The sequence below is a fragment of the Labeo rohita genome, chromosome 5, assembly GCF_022985175.1.
Source record: "Labeo rohita strain BAU-BD-2019 chromosome 5, IGBB_LRoh.1.0, whole genome shotgun sequence".
NCBI lineage: Eukaryota > Metazoa > Chordata > Actinopteri > Cypriniformes > Cyprinidae > Labeo > Labeo rohita.
The window spans coordinates 12,943,179-12,961,187 of NC_066873.1; the positions used below are offsets into that span (position 1 = coordinate 12,943,179).

Below are 18,009 nucleotides of genomic sequence, written 5' to 3' on the forward strand. Positions count from 1 at the left end.
AGCCAGAGCCCAGACTCACATCTCTGGAGAGATCTGGAAATGGCTATGCCCTGACCCTCCCATCCAACCTGATGGAGCCTGAGAGGTACTCCAAAGAAGAATGGGATAAACTGCCCAAAAATAGGTGTGATAAGCTTGTAGCACCAAAGGTGTGTCAACAAAGCATTAAACAAAGGCTGAGAATACTTATGTATATGTGTTTTTTTTTTTTTTTTTTAAATAAATTTGCAAAGATTTCAAACTAACTTCTTTCACATTGTCATTATGGGGTATTGGTTGTAGAATTTTGAGGAAAATAATGAATGTAATCCATTTTGGCATAAAGCTCTAACATAACAAATGCAGAAAAAGTGAAGTGCTATGAATACTTTCCGGATGCACTGTATACCCTCTTCACTACTCCCTACATCAGTCCACTATTATAGTGCACTTAAAGCACTGAATGAAAATGAGTGAGCAAATTCAGATACACAGCACACCAGAAAGGCTGCCCCTTTTGCGTATATTGTGTTTGCTAGCTACACTAGTAACATAACCATCTATGATGAAATCTAATCTAATAAACCTTAATTATACAATTTAATAACTATGACCCAGGAATTAATTTTGCATGACCCTCGCAGTGTATTATGGGTATTCTCTAACAATTTAGGCCCTGTTTACTCTAGTGCATTTTAATTTTGAAACGGCATTTTAAAATGAAAATGATCCTTGTTTACACTGCTGTTTTCACTGCGTTTCAGAAACAATCTCTGTCTACACTACACAACCGAAAATGCATGTCACATGGCCATTCAGGCTGCATACGTCATCAAGGATGTTTTAATTTAAGAGAAGTAATTATAATAAAACTGACTGTTATTCCCTGAGGTGTAAAAATACTGTAATTTCTTTTTTTTACGTTGCAAATTAATGGTTACTTTTCTTAAATGAGCCTAAATAAGCATGAGGTTATTGTTTACACGGTCGCCAATAATATGCAAAGCAAATGTAGGCAGTCATGCCATTGTTTTCAAAAGTCTCTGTTTTGGTCCGTTTACACTGAAATGCAACCCCAGAGTTTTCAAACTAAAACAGATCTGCAGCATTTTCGAAAGTCTCTAGGGTCAAAAATGCCGGAGTAGTGTAAACGACAGGCGTAACCGTAGCAAAAGTTAGGTGTTTTAAAACGAAAACGCACTAGTGTACATGTAGCCTAAGTGTACATTGGTCATACACTCAATGGCTACTTTGGTTTTGGACACTGCTACAGAATAGTTGACAAAATGTGCACTATATAAGAGTATTTTACATGATGTCTAATCAAGATTAACCAGATTTCCATCTGTATTTTTATGCATATTTATTTAAAAAAAAAAAAAAAAAAAAAAAAACTTTCGTCAGAAGTGTCAATTTTGTTCTTTTGATGCCAAATTTTGCTCATCCAGTATGTTCCTCTCTCCTAGGCCAAGACTTGGACAAGAAGGACTTGTAAAGTACTGATATACATTTAAATCATTTAAATACATTTATTTTACGGGTCATATCCACCTTATTCTTCAATGCAGAAGCAAGCCTATGGGCAAGACATCCGGTTTTTTTAAGTCGCTATAGGGAAATAACAGGGAGAATCACAATGTGCAGTAAACGGTAAAACTGATTGCACAACAAATCAGTGTGTGTTCACAATTAAGATAATACATTAAAATACTATGGTAAAGCATATCATTTTGCAAAATCAAGCAGCAAATCCAGCTGTTTTGTACAGCTAAAAATAGCTGGACGTGGGTGAGACTGGAAGCCAGACCCATAAAATGTACAAAGGAAAAATAAGGTGGATAGGAGCAGATAAAACTGTTGTAATAATAATAACAGAACCACCATCAAAAAAGTGGCAGCTCTATTAAATACTGATGCAGCAGTCTTTCCAATATGACTCAAAAGTCTTGAAAGATTGAAACTTTCCACACGTTACCTCTGAGCATGTGTCCGTCTGGCCTCCAGGTTTCTGCACTGTTCCTGCAGGCTGCTCCTCTCTTGGACTGCTGTGTCTGTTTGCTGCTGCAGCTCGAGGCTGTTCTGTTGGAGGGTGTGTAGCTCTGCTCTCTCTTTCTCCAGCAGGTTCATCTGTCTCTCAGCCTCCCCACGCTGCTCCTGCAGCTCCTGCTGCACACGCTGCAGTTCTACACGCACCTGAGTAGCGAACACTCGAACGTTAACTCCACATCTTAGTCCAGTCTTACATTAATCATCAGCACAGACATTACAGGTGAAGGTAAAATGTTTAGAACTGACCTGTAACAAAGTTTCCTGGCTCTTCTCTAGCTGGTCCAGTTTCTGGTTATGTTGAAGCTTCACGCCCTCTAATTCCCCAGTCTCCATCTGGATCATTTCCAACACATGCTTCAGCTCTAAACACAAATACCACACATCTGAATATTAATTAGGTGAGCCACAATATTTCCCAAACTGATGCTATTTGCAGATTTTTCCACTCTGACAATTTACAAAAATATGTTTAAACAGTCTTCTCCACCACAAGCAGCACCTGTTTTGCAATCTTCTCTGCAGTAGCTTTTCATTTTTACCTTCTCTTTTTACTTTTAAATTACATTTTCACTAGACCCACCAAGACATACAAACACTTTTGCTGGCGGTAAACAATGGCTTATGATGCAAAAAATTACTTGATTTAGTTTTTAACACATATGATCCTTTAAAACCATAAAAAAATCTGGATTTCTGTTATACACCTAGATAACTAGGTTTCTTTATTACTGTCTTTATTGTGTCTGCTTACATTGTCACTAATGTAGAATATACCACAGAAAACCACACCAAAATAAGCAACTAATGGATGTACAAGATCAAAAAAATAGTGGTTCTGTCAACCAGTCAGAAACCTTCTCAATGCTAAATGCTAAGTACTGGAATGGAAGTAAAACAGTAACGAGGATTCCAAAACACCCCTTCTTTCTTTACACCTTCCATCTTCCACTCACACCACTGGTTGGGCCAGATGTTGATATGTCAAACTGACCATTCTATTGTAACAGACCTGCTTTATGTTTTTTGATGGCTGATTGGAGGTTCTGCAGGGTTTCCTCCACTTTCTGCTGCTCTTTCTTATACTGTGCCAGTCTGGTTTTCCTCTCGGACAACTGAGAGTCTAGCTCCCCCTTCTGCACGGCCAGAGACTGCACATCCACACGGAGTTCCTACACATATCCAAACAGTTCATAAATGTTAATCAAAAGTACTTCCTACATATTTAAATGTTGCACTGTTTTGTGCATATAAAAAACCTGAATGCGCTGGTGTAAGAGTTGGGCATCCTCCTCTCCCTGTTTGAGCACATCCAGCAGGCCCTGCCTGTGTTTCTCCACACTAAGTCTCAACACTTCCTCTTCCTTTTTCCATTGCTCCAGCTTCCTGTCCAGCAGCAACAGCTCCTCCTGCTGCAACACCACCTGTAGCCCACACAAGAAACCCACAAAGTCTTTATAGCACACTATCCTGTTGTTTTCTATGTTCTATTTCTGTATGTTTTAAAATGTAATTTATTCCTGTGATGTCAAAACTGATTTTCAGCATCATTACTCCAGTCTTTAGTGTCACATGATCCTTCAGAAATCATTTGAATATGCTGATTTGGGGCTCAATAAACGTTTAGTATTATGTTGTAAACAGTTGTGCTACTGAATATTTTTGTGGAATTTTTTAAAAAGATTTTTTCCATCAAAAGTAATTTGTGGCATTATAAATGTACTTATAATCTATGTAATCGGTCTTTTTCTGAATAAAAGTGTCAGTTTATTAACTGTTACCTGAGTGTTGACTTCGTCAAGTTCTGTTTTGCGTTGTGTTAGACAGTCTTCTGTTTCTCTGCAGCTCTGCAAGAGTTTGACCTCCAGGCTCTGGGTTTCTCTGAGCTCTTTCTCAGCAGTTTCCAGACTATATAGAAGAGACAGACAGTTCAGTGGACAGAAATTTCCTGCTTTCAGTGATTTACGGAAATAATAGTTGTCACACCTGTCAGTCACTTTCTCCAACTTTCTGTTGACTTCTTGAAACTTTGCATCTTGACATGTGAGGACCTCCTGTACTTTGTGTAGAGTGTGTTCTTGGTCCTGTTTTCTTTTCTGCAGCTCCTTAACCTCCTCTTGAAGATTCCTGCAGCAGCACATTTATAAGTCTTAATTTTCATAATTTAGCAAGTTCTCCAGCTCAAACAAAACTTGATGCAGACTCACAGAACAGCCTAAAAAGCTGCTGTCATGCTTCATTTAAAAGTAGACCATTTGTATGTTGATTTCCCCATAAAGTGGTGCCTTCAATAAAGCACTACCTTTCTGAATAACGGCAGACAGCAAAATTGTTTGGTAGACCTTTTTGAAACTGCCATTATTTTTGCAATTCTGTTTGGTGCCAATAGCGGCATATACAGTTGAAGTCAAAAGTTTACATATAACTTACAGAATCTGCAAAATGTTAATTATTTTACCAAAAAAAGGGGCATTATATAAAATGCATGTTATTTTTTATTTAGTACTGACCTCAATAAGATATTTCACATGAAAGATGTTTACATATAGTCCGCAAGAGAAAATAATAGTTGAATTTTTAAAAATGACCCTGTTCAAGTTTACATACGCTTGATTCTTAATACTGTGTTGTTACCTGAATTATCCACAGCTGTGTTTTTTTTGTTTAGTGAAAGCTATTCATGAGTTTCTCAGATAAATCCTTCAGGTCCCACAAATTCTTTGGTTTTTCAGCATTTTTTTTGTGTATTTGAACCCTTTCCTTTGAAAACTTTTGAACAGAATGAAGATGCGTACATTTTTCTTATTTTGCCTATATATCATATTTTTTTTATTTAGTACTGCCCTTCAGAAGCTGCTTACATGTTTCCCAGAGGACAAAATAAGTTACATTTACCCCGATCTTCAAAAAGTTTTCACCCCCAGAAACTTAATGGATCATGTTTCCTTCTGGTGCATCCGTGAGTGCTTGAACCTTCTGTAATAGTTGCATACGAGTCCCTCAGTTGTCCTCAGTGTGAAAAGATGGCTCAGAATCATACAGTATTAAGAATTAAGTGTATTTTGTATAAAATAATTAACATTTTGCAGATTCTGTAAACTTTTGACTTCGACTGTGAACTACACACAGCAGCTTTAAGGATTCAGATTGAGTATTGTCATCATGTTTACCTGAGCTGTTGATTGGTTTGCACCAGCTGTGTGGCGGTGTCTTGAGCTCTCTGTTCCATCTCCACCAGCTCTCGTTCTGTCTCTTCAACTCGCCTCCTGGCCTCATTGTAGCGCTGCACGCTCACTTTAGTCTGCAAACACACATGCATTACATCATTAGTAATTTCTTTAGAATTATTTAGAAGATCAGTTTTGGGAAAGCTACTAAAATTGTGTTTAACAGTAGTCATGCTACTCTTTTAATAAGCAGCTGTCTACACTTCAAGCTATTAACAAAGAGTAGATAATTACAATGAAGATATATACGTTTGAAATGATCAAATTATTTAATTAACTTCAGATAAGTATTTATCTGGCACAAAAACATTTAAGGCTCAGTTAGAACAAAAGCGCAAAACCTATAAAAACACGAAAACTTACGCTCACCAAGGCTACATTTATTTGATCAAAAGTAGAGTAAAACTGTAACATTGTGAAATATTATTACAATTTAAAATGTTTTTCTATCTCTAATTTGAGTCAGACCTTGGCTCGAGTGTCTTTGAGCTCTGTCTCAGCCTCTAGCAGCAGTCTGTCAGCCTCTCTGAGCTCTGCTCTGCGTTTCAGCAGGGTTTTCTCCACACACTCCACCTCTCCCAGCACACACTTCTCCTCCTCATGTGATAAGGAGCTTTCCAGCCCACTCCTGATAAACCAAAAACAGAAAGGCACATACTTTAATGCACATGCAGTGTACATTTCAGAGGCATAGTGTGTTATATTAAGTCTATATTGCTGACTGACGTGTGGCGCTGCAGTGTGTGGACAGTCCTGCGTAGACGTTTGATTTCCTGCTGTAGGTCTGATGTTTCGTCCTGAAGTGCTTGTTGTTCTTTCTCACTGTGAGCTCTATCAACACTCTCCTCTTTCAGCCTACGCTCTGCCTTTTTCAGATCTCGCTCCTGAAACACAAATCAAAACTTGTCTTGAAAATAATGGAAATTTACATGCACACTACTATTCAAAAGTCTGAGGTCATATTGTATGCTCACGAAGTTTGCATTTATAAAAAATGACTGATCTCAGACTTTTGAGGTATAGTGCACATAATCGGAATATGACCAAAATCTGATTAATATCAGAATATCTTTTGTAACATTTATAATATATTGTAGCAAAACTGGACAGGAAATAACATGCTTAATTAAGCTGAAATCTACATATCTCATACCAAGTCCTGATGTCCAGGCACATTACAGTGCAGCGTCCCATTAGGCACCAGAGGAATAGTAAGATTGCTGGGAGGAGGTCCGTACACCAGCCTGGCTCCATCAGGGGGCGGTCCATAGAGGACTGTACTTGAGCCAATGGGAAACCCAGGCACAGGTTGATTGTAGATAAATGAACCAGGAGGAAAAGCAGCACCCTCAGGTAGAGTAAATCCTGCAGAGCCTGATGGAGGCGTGAAGCGTGTCCCAGACACCCCCTCTACATCGCTCTCTCTTCCACTGTCTCTGAACATCTGCGCATCTGAGACATGAGGACAGATATTACAGCACTGACATGATATTCACCATGATGACGTTAGAAAGAAAGACTCTGAACTTGCCTCTCTTTCCATGAGCATGTGGTTGGGGCGAATAGACCCAATATCCTCCATTAACAGGAGGTCTTCTCTCCCTGTGTGCTCTGTGGCCGGGTCGCCGGCCCCTCTCAGGGGATTGTGGGTGCACAGAACCCAGTCCTGAGTCTTGTGTGCCCTGAGATCCAAAACTAGGGGCCTGAGGAAAAATAACATGCTGATTACAATAACTGGTACTTACATTTACAAGTGTATTTCTTTTTCTCAAGCTAAAATAACATGTCTCAAAATATGATTTCTTACATTTTGATTTGACGGTACATAGTACCAACATCCTGTGTTTGGCAGGGGATCTGCTAAACTGGACAGGAAGTTATTCTGCTGTAGAAGAGTCTCCCTCAGTGCTCCAATCTCTTCCAGCAGCTCTTCTAGATTTACGTTGTTAGCTAAACAAACCATAATATATAAAAAGTCCCATTTTTGCCTTGAAGGTAATGTCCTAAATGTTGCTACGGTGTATGAGGGGTTATTATTATAAAGGTTGTAAACAAACCTTCTTTGGCTTGGGCTAGTTGATCTCTGAGACGTTTGGTTTGGGCCTGTTGTCTTTTCAAGGTTTGGTTTAATCTGTCCAATTCTTGCTGTTGAATACTAGAATTTGGGACACTGTGGAAATTCCCATCTGTTTCATGAACCTACAGAAACAAGAAACCATGCACCAACATAGAGATGGGAACAGTACATTAGTAAACTAAAGCCACCTTTTCACTATATCCAACACTATCTCTTATCGGCTTCACAGCCAATCTGAAAGTTCAGAGTGACCTCCTCTAGAGACAACCATACTCAGAATGTGGAAATGCAGATAAGACTGAAGTCTGAAGATTCTGAGCAGACATATTACCCTATCTCTCAAAAGCTTCTGAAGAACCTCGATTTCTGCTTCGGCATTAGCCAAGTCCTGAATGGCCTGGGCAGCCTGAATCTTGGTGCTTTGTAACTCCTCTGCATTCTACATACATATAAACAGATCATCAGTGAACTTCTCTCACATTGATTTTGGTCCCGAAAGATCTCATTTAGTGTCTTACCGCTGCTCTCTCCTGATGTATTTTCTCTATAGTGCTATGAAGAGAGTGAAGTTTGTCCTTTGCTGCAGTTAGTTGTTGGGCAGCCATTCTGTCAGCAGAGGAAAATGATCTCCTGAGTGCCTGCAACTCCAGACTGAGAGACTCTAGCTGCTCCTGAGTCTGGCTCTCCTCAGCTTTTACCTAGAAAGACAACAAACTATTAAATACATAGCTGCTTAAAACAATATCCAAAGTAAAATATAAGTTAAACTGTATTGTGGAAAAAGATGGCATCTATATCGCATTGGTAACTGCACTACCAGTCAAAAGTTTTTAGATTTTTTATGTTTTTTTAAAGAATTCTCTTCTGCTCACTAAGTCTGCATTTATTTGATCCAAAGTACAGCAAAAACAATAAAATTTTGAAATAGTTTTACTACTCAAAATAACTGTTTTGTATTTGAACATATTTTAAAATGTAATTTATTCCTGTGATTTCAAAGCTAAATGTTTAGCATCAATAATCCAGTCACATGATCCTTCAGAAATCATTCTAATATTCTGTTTCGCTGCTTAAAAAACATTTATTATTATTATTATTATTATTGCTATTATTATTATGTTACAAAAAAAGGTTCAGGTTTCTTTGATGAATAGAAAGTTCAGATGAACAGCATTTACCTAAAAAAATAGAAATCTTTTGTAACATTATAAATGTCTTCATCATCACTTTTTATTAATTTAATGCATCCTTGCTAAATAAAAGTATTAATTTCTATCATTTCTTTCCAAAAAATAAAAAATAAAATTATACTGACTCCAAGCTTTAGAATGGTATAGTGTATAATATTACAAAAGCTTTGTATTTCAGATAAATGCTGATATTTGGATCTTTCCATTTATCAAAGAATCCTGAAAAAATGTTTATTAAACAGCAAATCAGCATATTAGAATGATTTCTGAAGGATCATGTGACACTGAAGACTGGAGTAATGATGCTGAAAACTGAACTTTGATCACAGGAATAAATTACATTTTAAAATATATTCAAAGTCATTTTAAACAGTAAAAATATTTAAAAATGTTACTGTTTTTGCTGTACTTTGTATCAAATAAATGCAGGCTTGGTCAGCAGAGGAGACTTCTGTAAAAAAATCATTAAAAATCTTACTGCTCAAAAACTTTTGACTGGTAGTGTATAAACTGTAACGCAGTGTTCACAGGGTCCAAGGGTAAAAAAAAAAATGTTTTTTTTCAGATTAGGATGTACGCTCTTGCTTTAAAGTAAAGCAGAGACAACCCCGCAGCAGATCTAGACAGGTGGTGCTAGGGAGGAGGAGGGCTAAAGAAAATTCTCATGGTGTGCAGTACAGAGCTGGAGCAGGTTGGAACAAAAATAAATAAGGTTGTGTAGACAGGAGATAGAGACTGATTTCAAACACTGAAATTCAAGGAGGTAACAAAAAATATACTGATAATAAAAAATGACTCTCATTCTTGCACCTGTTTATCTTGTTCTTCTAATTCAGCAAGAAGACGGCCCCTGTCCATTTCTGTCTCCTCTAAACGCTGAAGCATCAAGTACTGCTGCTCATGAGCATCTTCCAGCTCCTTCCTCAATCTATGAAGCTCCGCCTCCTCAGCCCGTCTCTCTGCTGCCTGCGTGAATCAAACACAGGGAGATCAGAATCACTTCATCATAGTAAGCATCTGAGCTTTAGAAATAGAAATGTCCTTAAATTAAATCTGTAATGATGATTACTTGAATGCTACAACAGCAGCGCACCTGAGTTTGGTATCTTTCTTGGTACTTCCTGAGTCTCTCTCTGAGTGAACTCATCTCTCCAGCAAGTCTTTCCTGACAGCGCTGAGCCTCATCTCTGTCTCTCTGAGCAGCAGATACTACATGATGCACTTCCTGTTGTAGCTCCATGAATTTCTTGTTTACTGGTTCCCCAAGGTCCTCAAAGCTGCAAAAGGACATGATAAAAAAAAAAAAAAACATATCACAGACTGAAAGACACATTTGTAGCCACACAGTCTAGTGCTAAAATATCCAATAAGAATCTATAATACCTTAGTATCTCTTGTCCTGTAGCTATGCCTCTTCTCAGCTCCCCTAAATGTTTAGCCACACTCTCCGGGCAAAGCAGCTCCTCCCTAACCTGTTCCAAATCACCCTGAAGAGCATCCACCTTCTTCATAAGACTGTCTCTTTCCTCCTGTGAAAGACATTTTCAACCAGGGATTCAAAGTCTGAATAATTCTCATACATCAACAAGCAGCAGAATGTACAGCACATTTTTTAACAGGCTGTAAGAAGGGTTTGAATGAGTGAGGGGTGCCTTCATTTCAACGGTGCATTCTTAGGTCTTTCCAAGAATCCTCTCTTTCCAAAAGAGGAAAAGTCTTAGTGAGTTTTATTATTCTGGTATGAAGTCTGATGTACAGTAACACACCTGGAGAGTGTTGACCTGTTGCAGAAGCTCTGTGTTCTCAAGCTCTTTGTCAGCAGCCATCTGCATCTGTGCTAAAGCATTCTCTTTTGCCTGTCTTTCTTTCTGCAGCTCCGCCTGCAGTGCAGAATGCTCCATCTGTAGGTGTAAAAGCCAAAAAAAGTGCTAGTATATTATCTCCCTAGTCGTCTAATGTCATATGTGGGAGGAACAGACTAAAACTTTATTTATTCACTGAAAATCTTGTTCACTTGTCCACATATTCAAATCAGTAAACTACAGTACATTTTTTTAAATAAATTAATATTTTATTCAGCCAGGATGCATTAAATTGGTCAAAGGTGATTTTAAATTGACCTTGAATGTGGTAGGACCCTTGCTGTCTATGGAGGGTCAGAGAACTCTCAGATTTCATCAAAATATTAATTTGTTATTTTATCTACTTGTTAGAAGATATAATTCTTTAGTGAAATAAAGTATCGCAAAGACGATATTTATTTAAAGAGAGAGAGAGAGAGTGAATCCTGTGAATAAGTAAAGCTTGTTGGTTTAATTACAAAAATTGCTAAGTTATCTCATTGCTGAGAAATGTAATGCAACTGTTAGTAGTGAAGCTGTTGTATTTATAAAATTCACAGGGCAGGGGTTGAAAACCAGCTCCTGAATGTGCAATTTCTTACCTATATAAAGTTTCCATCTCAGTAAAATGTGACGCATACAGCACACCAGCATTAAAACTCTATCTTTATGGGCACATGTGTCGCCCTCGCATTGTGAGTTCTGAGGAGAATCGGACATGTGTGTTTAGACGTAGGTCGGATGTCCAGATATCGTATGTGTATCCGATTAAAATCTACATTCGGAAGTGGCCAAGCTCAGTGTAAATGCAGTCTTTATTGTAAGAGTCGCTGCGTTTTGGAGCTTGACGGGCACTAGTCACAGTCTAACTTATTTTTATGGAGAAGGGCAACATGAATATTCACAATAATTTTGTGAAATGAAAAAAAAAATTAGGTAAAGTATCCCATTACAAAAATAATATTATATCATGCATGAATATGAAAAACCTGTGAAGACATATCCTACTTGACTTAGCCGACGTAGTCTGCCCAGCTCCTCCTTCAGTTTTGTGGCCTCGGTGTCTCTGTCCTTCAGTTGGGTCTCCAGCTCTGCCTCATATTCACTGACCTGCCCCTGAGCCTGCTTCAGCTCTTCATTCTCCTTCCTCAGATCCTCCAACTCCTGCTGCTGATGCTGAAGCTCCTGGAGCACAACAAACAATATGATAATGTTGATTTGACTTATTACAGAGTGGTGAATTAAAGGAGAAGTTCACTTCCAGAACAAAAATTAACAGATAATTTACTGACTCCCTTGTCATCCAAGATGTTCATTTCTTTCTTTCTTCAGTCGTAAAGAAATTGTTTTTTGAGAAAATTATGTTTTTTGAGTTTGAATTTCCAAAATGCAGTTTAAATGCAGCTTTAAAGGGCTCCACACAAGCCCTCTGCGTGAACTCTGTGTGTTCCGGTTCAAGACAGTTAGGGTATGTCAAAAAACTCCCATCTCATTTTCATCTCACTTCAAAACTTAGTCCTACATCACTGTGGAAGTACTGGCCCAGCGTTTATAAAGTGAACATGCAAAGAAGACCAAACGGCCTTTACAAAAAAGTTAAAACAGTGATGTAGGAAGATTTTGAAATTGAAGAAAATGAGATGGGAGTTTTTCGACATACCCTAACTGTCTTGAACCGGAATACACCGAGTTCATGCAGAGCTAGACAAAATGAGCATTTGAGGTTAAAAAGCATATAAATTGTAAATTTTTCTTTAGAAAATAACCAATGGTTTCGCTAGATAAAACCCTTTTTAATTGGCTGGGATCATTTAGAGCCCTTGGAAGCTGCATTTTGGAAGTTCAAACTCACGGTCACCATAGAAGTCCACCATATGGAGAGAAATCCAGAAATGTTTTCCTGAAAAAACATAATTTCTTTACAACTAAAGAAAGGAAGACATGAAGATCTTGGATGACAAGGGGGTGAGTAAATTATCTGTAAATTTTTACAGTTCTCCTTTAAAACCGCTGCACTGTTAAGTCAGTAACAGGCTCCAACCTCCTGTGCGCTTTCAGCACTCAGAGCTTCTTTCTCCAGCTGGGTGCATTGCAGCTCCTTCTCACATAGGAGGTGTTGCAGAGCCTCTTTCTCCCTCCGCAGACGTTTGCAGTCTAACTGGGCTCTTCGTGCTTGGTCCTTCACCCCATGCAGATACTCCTGGAGACCTGAGATGATGCCCTCCAAGTCACGCTTGAGAGCTTCATTAGCAGCGATCTGACCTGAAAGAGTGGAGATTGTCTCTTTTAGCTGATTTTAAAATATTGCATTCATCCATAAATTTATAACGGAAATGCTATTTTTATCTACTTAAGGTTAACACAACATTTAAAAAAAAAATTCACCATCAGTAAGTTGTTGCTCTAGTTCTTTGATCTCCTGTGCCTCCTTGTGGATGCGTGTGATCATGTCATCCAGCCTACTCTCCAGTTCCTGGTGCTTTCTGCTCATGATGGCCAGCAACTGTGATTTCTTGGACAACTGAGCCTTCACATGGGCCTGCAGGAGTGACAGCAGAGAGAGTTGAGTGCTATTACATGATCAGGTCTGCTGGTTTTTGAAAAATAAACACTTTTCAAAGAAGTTTAATATTGTCTTTTATTATTGTTGTTGTATTATTTATTATTGTTTAATATTATTATCTTTAATTTTTAGTTGGTTTTTATTTTTATTAAGATTATGTTATTATAACTACACTGCTGTTTAAAAGTTTGGGAGCAGTAAGATTTTTAATGTTTTTTTTAATAAGTCTCTTATGCTCATCAAAATTCTCAAAAATACAGAAAAAAAGTACAATTATTAAATATTATTGCAATTTAAAGTAACAGTTTTCTAGTTTAATACACCACAAAATGTAATTTGTTTCTGTGACACAAAGCTGAATTTCCCATCAACCATTACTCCTGTCTTTATTGTCATATGATCCTTCAGAAATCATTCTAATATGGTGATTTATTATAAATGTTGGAAACAGATGTGCTGCTTTTTTTCCGGGACCTGGGATACTTTTTTCAGGATTCTTTGATGAATAAAAAGTTAAAATTAACAGAATTTATTTAAAATATAAATCTTTTCTAACAATACGGCCCGGTTTCACAGACAGAGCTTAGACTAAGCCAGGATTAGGCCACAGTTCAGTTAGGACATTTAAGTAGTTTTTATAAATGTGCCTTAGGAAAAAACATTACTGGTGTGCAAAAGACAAAACAAAGGCACTGATATATTTTAAGATCAGTCAGTGCAAGTTTCTTTCAGCTGAAACAGCCCAGACTGTTAGTTTGTAAACCGGGAGTATATGTCTTTACTATCACTATTTATCAATTTAACACATCCTGAATAAAAGTATTAATTTATTTCACAACAGTGTATATTGTTACTAAAGATTTCTATTTTAAATAAATGCTGTTCTTTTTAATGTTTTATTTATCAAAGAATCCTGAAAAAAGTATCACAGATTCCAAACAAAATATTAAGCAGCACAACAAGTTTCCAACATTGATAATAAATCAGCATATTAGAATGATTTCTGAAGGATCATATGAAACTGAAGACTGGGGTAATGATGCTGAAAATTCAGCTTTGCATCACAGGAATAAATTCTATTTTAACGTACACTGCCCTCCAAAAGTTTGGAAACGCCTTAGAAAAGTGGGGTTTTGGACAATATTGACATGAATCCTTTTTAACTTGTGATAATTTGCACTGATAAGGGACAACACAAACTACGAAAACATATTTTATTACATAAACAGTTTATACATAGAAAAAACCTACATTTTCGATTCATCAAAATATCCAGCATTAGCAGCTATTACAGCTCTGCATAATCTGGGCCTAAATTCATTGTATTCTAAACTTAATTGGCAATCAATTGTTGAAGCTATTAAAGTGTGCTGACCCAAAATTTTTTAAAAACCTGGGCCAAGTTTAAACCAGTAACCAGACATCACAGCTGGCAAAGGGGCACATCTGACTTTGACATGTATGTATTAGCATTATTATGTAATCAAAATGAAAATGATTATTGCTGGTCTTCAATGATAATGTCAAGTTACTTTAATGTATTTGCACCAAAAAATGATAAGGATTTATGCTGATATCGTCCAAAACCACACTTTGCCAGGGGTGTTTCCAAACCTTTAAATTGCAATATTTCACAGTATTATTGTTTTTTCTATATTTTTAATTAAATAAATGCAGCCTTGATGAGCAGAAAAGACTTTTTAAAAAAATAAACATTAAAAATCGTACCGATTCCAAATTTTTTTACGGCAGACTTATTGCAGCCCACCTGAAAGTTTTCTGAGGCAATCTGAAAAAATGCTAGTAAATTTTACAATTAATTACAAAGAAACTGCAAGTAACATACTGAATTTAAAGTGAAAATTTTAAATGGAAAGACATTTGGATATTATTTACTTGTACAACAATCTCTTTTTGTTTTTTTACTTACAACTTTATAAAATATTTTTTTACAGTGTACTATCCGCCCAAAACAGTAATCAAAACAGAATGCAAACTGGATGTGAACAGGAACACAGGGACAGTCTTGGACTTCTGCATTTGTTACTTCTCAACCCATTTGCTTCCTCTTCCCTCCAAACACATATTATCTCAAATGAAAAGTGAAAATGAACACTTTCTTTAAACATTATTTTAAACAATGCCTTGTTCACAGTCAAGTTTGCTTTAAAGGTTTTAAACCAACATTATTTATAAACAAAGATTACGAAGGCACTTAGATTAATCTAGCGGTTTACTCATTTAGTACCGTGCATCGTTTTTATCTACAGCTCTCATAAAATATGCAAGCCAGCAAACTCTGATGACATAATGTCTTTGCAATTTCCTGTTATAAACACTGAAATAAACAACATTCATGAAACACCATACACTGTAATGATCAACTTTAAAAATGAAATAATGTTGAGTGATGTTCGATACCAATAATCACGTCTACAAACAACATTACAAGCCCCAAATTGCAACAGTATGACAGCAGCCTCCCATGAGCCCCTCCTAGACCCCAGTGGTGTACTTACTACAGCAGTGTGCCTGCCATCTCTTCACTTTCTGTCTTTATATATCCATTTTTTGCGTGTTGCTGCCCCACGACAGGGTAACAGGGGCTCCTTGTGCAGAAAGACAACATTTCCTGTCTCTTCCTGTTACTCTAAACTTCAGAGCTTTTTTCCATGGACTCCAACTATCACTAAAAGTAGCCCCCTCCTCTAGACTTCATTCTCCCCCTCCTCCTCAGTCCCTGCACTCTTTTCCACCCTCCTCTCAACACTCTTTGAATCAACACAGGAAACTTTCGGAGGCCTCAGCCAATCAGTGTCTGTGTCTGTGGACGGGTGGGAGTAAAGAACCACTTAGGCTCCACCCACAGCATCAACAGATTTCCCAGGACAGAAGTGCTCTCTTCTTTCTTAAAGAGACAAGAGCCTCATTTTATATCCCTGCTACTTGTTGCTGAGCATCACGGGTTAGTGATGATTAATTCCATTGAGAACCTAATCTTATTTTACACCTTTGTTGTTAGGGAGGTTCCACAACATATCAGTTATTTTGAACTCATTTTGTACTACACTGTTTGCATGCCAAACAAAGAAAACAGAAAAACATGCACTTTTTATAAAACCTAAATTAACTAAGCATCTCTAATCTTAAAAAAATATATTCAGAGACATATGGTAAAACACAAAACATACATAGGCAATAAAACACTTTACAATCATGAAAACTATTCTGTGGCATGAACCTATAAGAGTGATCGCACATGGGTGTAAAGAGTAACACACTGTAAAAATCTGTTTCTGAAACTGTTATTCCTGCAGGAAACTAATTCTTCCCTATAACTATTGACGTTTAGATTAAAAAAAACATTAAGTGTACAATGCAATATTTTTCTAACCATATTTGTCAGTACGATAACGTTTCATCCATGGTGAAATAGCAAATATAGACAGACCTGTAATTGTACATTAGTTGAATTCTATTTTAATTCTATTTAAACAGTCTACATTTGAAAAAATATTAGAAATTAGAACATAAAGTGTGTTAAAATGCTACAGTAAAACCTGCTAAATGTTAATGGATTAGTTCACTTCCAGAATAAAAAAAAAATCCTGATAATTTTTCTCAACCCGTATGTCATCCAAGATGTTCTTTCTTTCTTTCTTCAGTCAAAAAAATTTTGTTTTGAGAAAAACATTCCAGGATTGTTTCCCATATTTCGTACTTCGGTGGGGACCAACGGGTTGAAGGTCCAAAATGCAGTTTCAATGCAGCTTCAAAGGGTACTACGCGATCACAGCCAAGGAATAAGGGGCTTATCTAGCAAAACGATCTGTAATTAAAATACTTTTTAACCACAAATGCTTATCTTGGACTAGCTCGACTTCACACATTACATAGTCATGTTGGAAAGTTCAAGCATGACATAGGTGGAAGTACTGACCCAGTGTTTACAAAGTGAACATGCAACAAAAGTCAAAGGCCCTTTACAAAAAAAGATAAAACAACAATGTCAGACGATTTTGAAGTTGGAGGAGAAAATGAGATATAGTTTTTCACCCTCCCCTACCTGTTTGAACCGGAGTACACAGACAAAGAACTAACTGCGCATGACCTTTTCAGCGTAATTACGTAATGCATGAAGCCTGGGCTGAGATCGTGTAGAGCCCTTTGAAGCTGCATTGAAACAATCTGGACCTTCAACCCGTTGGCCACCACTGAAGTCAACTGGAGAATTGTTTTCCTCAAAAACCTCAGTTTCTTTTTGACTAAAGAAAGAAAGTCATGAACATTTTGAATGATATGGATATTATATAAAGTCTTTACACTACCGTTCAAAAATTTGTATATTTTTTGTCACTATGTTATGCAAACAATAAGCCTCAGGATGTTGTGCATTACAGTACTTTTGATAAGGTTGTTCAGGCATGAGTGTTACTGACATGTCTGGGGTCACTGGGTTCCAGGCTGTGCAGTAGATTCTGCAGCTGGTCCATTTCCTCCTGGGCTCGGTTCCTCTCAACATTCAGTCTGTCCAGCTGCCTCTCCATCGACTCCATCTCTCCTTTCATCTCTCCCAGCCTCTGTATTCTCCTCTGAAGCTCCTGCCTGAGCTGCTCCTTCTCAGCCTCACAGATCTACATGCAAATCAACATAGACAATTTAAATAATTAAAAAAATGAATCTGCCTCTGCCATCATGTTTTACAGACAAAGAAAAGCTGCTAGTGGCGTTTTAAAAAAATAAGGCCATTCACAGAATATGTTTAAAGAGCAGGTCATATGGGTTTTTTCGAAAAATATATTTTTTGCAGTTTGTAACGTACCTATACATCAATGTAAACAGTCTGCAAAGTTGTTAATCAAAAAAGTGATATTGTCTCTCAAAAGAAAGAGTCAACTCTGGACCCCCTTAATGAGTCATATTTTCGTATCTTCTGCCTGTTACCTATATAAGTCACTCGGTAACACATTAGCAAAATCCCTGCCTGCTCACGAAAACAAACACTCTGACCTGCCCACAAACACTTCCGCTACTCATTGTGTTTACATTGTGTCGAGAAGACGCTGTGTTCAAATATACCACAGCA

The 18,009-nt window shown here is 37.3% G+C and overlaps 1 protein-coding gene across 2 annotated transcripts in view; it reads right to left on the minus strand.

Annotated features, from left to right (window-relative positions):
• The window catches only part of cntrl (centriolin), a 36,526-nt gene that overhangs the window by 8,062 nt on the left and 10,455 nt on the right, over positions 1-18,009 (minus strand). For both annotated transcript variants that reach the window (XM_051109122.1, XM_051109123.1), the window contains 23 exons: positions 17,363-17,557; positions 12,746-12,899; positions 12,402-12,622; positions 11,369-11,545; positions 10,286-10,420; positions 9,903-10,048; positions 9,613-9,796; positions 9,330-9,485; positions 7,848-8,027; positions 7,661-7,768; positions 7,310-7,451; positions 7,060-7,202; positions 6,784-6,955; positions 6,406-6,704; positions 5,979-6,136; positions 5,721-5,880; positions 5,196-5,326; positions 4,012-4,152; positions 3,807-3,933; positions 3,285-3,449; positions 3,038-3,197; positions 2,275-2,390; positions 1,955-2,172 (listed from right to left, as the gene is read on the minus strand). In XM_051109122.1, the coding sequence (XP_050965079.1) occupies positions 1,955-2,172; positions 2,275-2,390; positions 3,038-3,197; positions 3,285-3,449; positions 3,807-3,933; positions 4,012-4,152; positions 5,196-5,326; positions 5,721-5,880; positions 5,979-6,136; positions 6,406-6,704; positions 6,784-6,955; positions 7,060-7,202; positions 7,310-7,451; positions 7,661-7,768; positions 7,848-8,027; positions 9,330-9,485; positions 9,613-9,796; positions 9,903-10,048; positions 10,286-10,420; positions 11,369-11,545; positions 12,402-12,622; positions 12,746-12,899; positions 17,363-17,557 (3,788 nt within the window). The remainder of the gene's footprint in view (positions 1-1,954; positions 2,173-2,274; positions 2,391-3,037; positions 3,198-3,284; positions 3,450-3,806; positions 3,934-4,011; positions 4,153-5,195; positions 5,327-5,720; positions 5,881-5,978; positions 6,137-6,405; positions 6,705-6,783; positions 6,956-7,059; positions 7,203-7,309; positions 7,452-7,660; positions 7,769-7,847; positions 8,028-9,329; positions 9,486-9,612; positions 9,797-9,902; positions 10,049-10,285; positions 10,421-11,368; positions 11,546-12,401; positions 12,623-12,745; positions 12,900-17,362; positions 17,558-18,009) is intronic.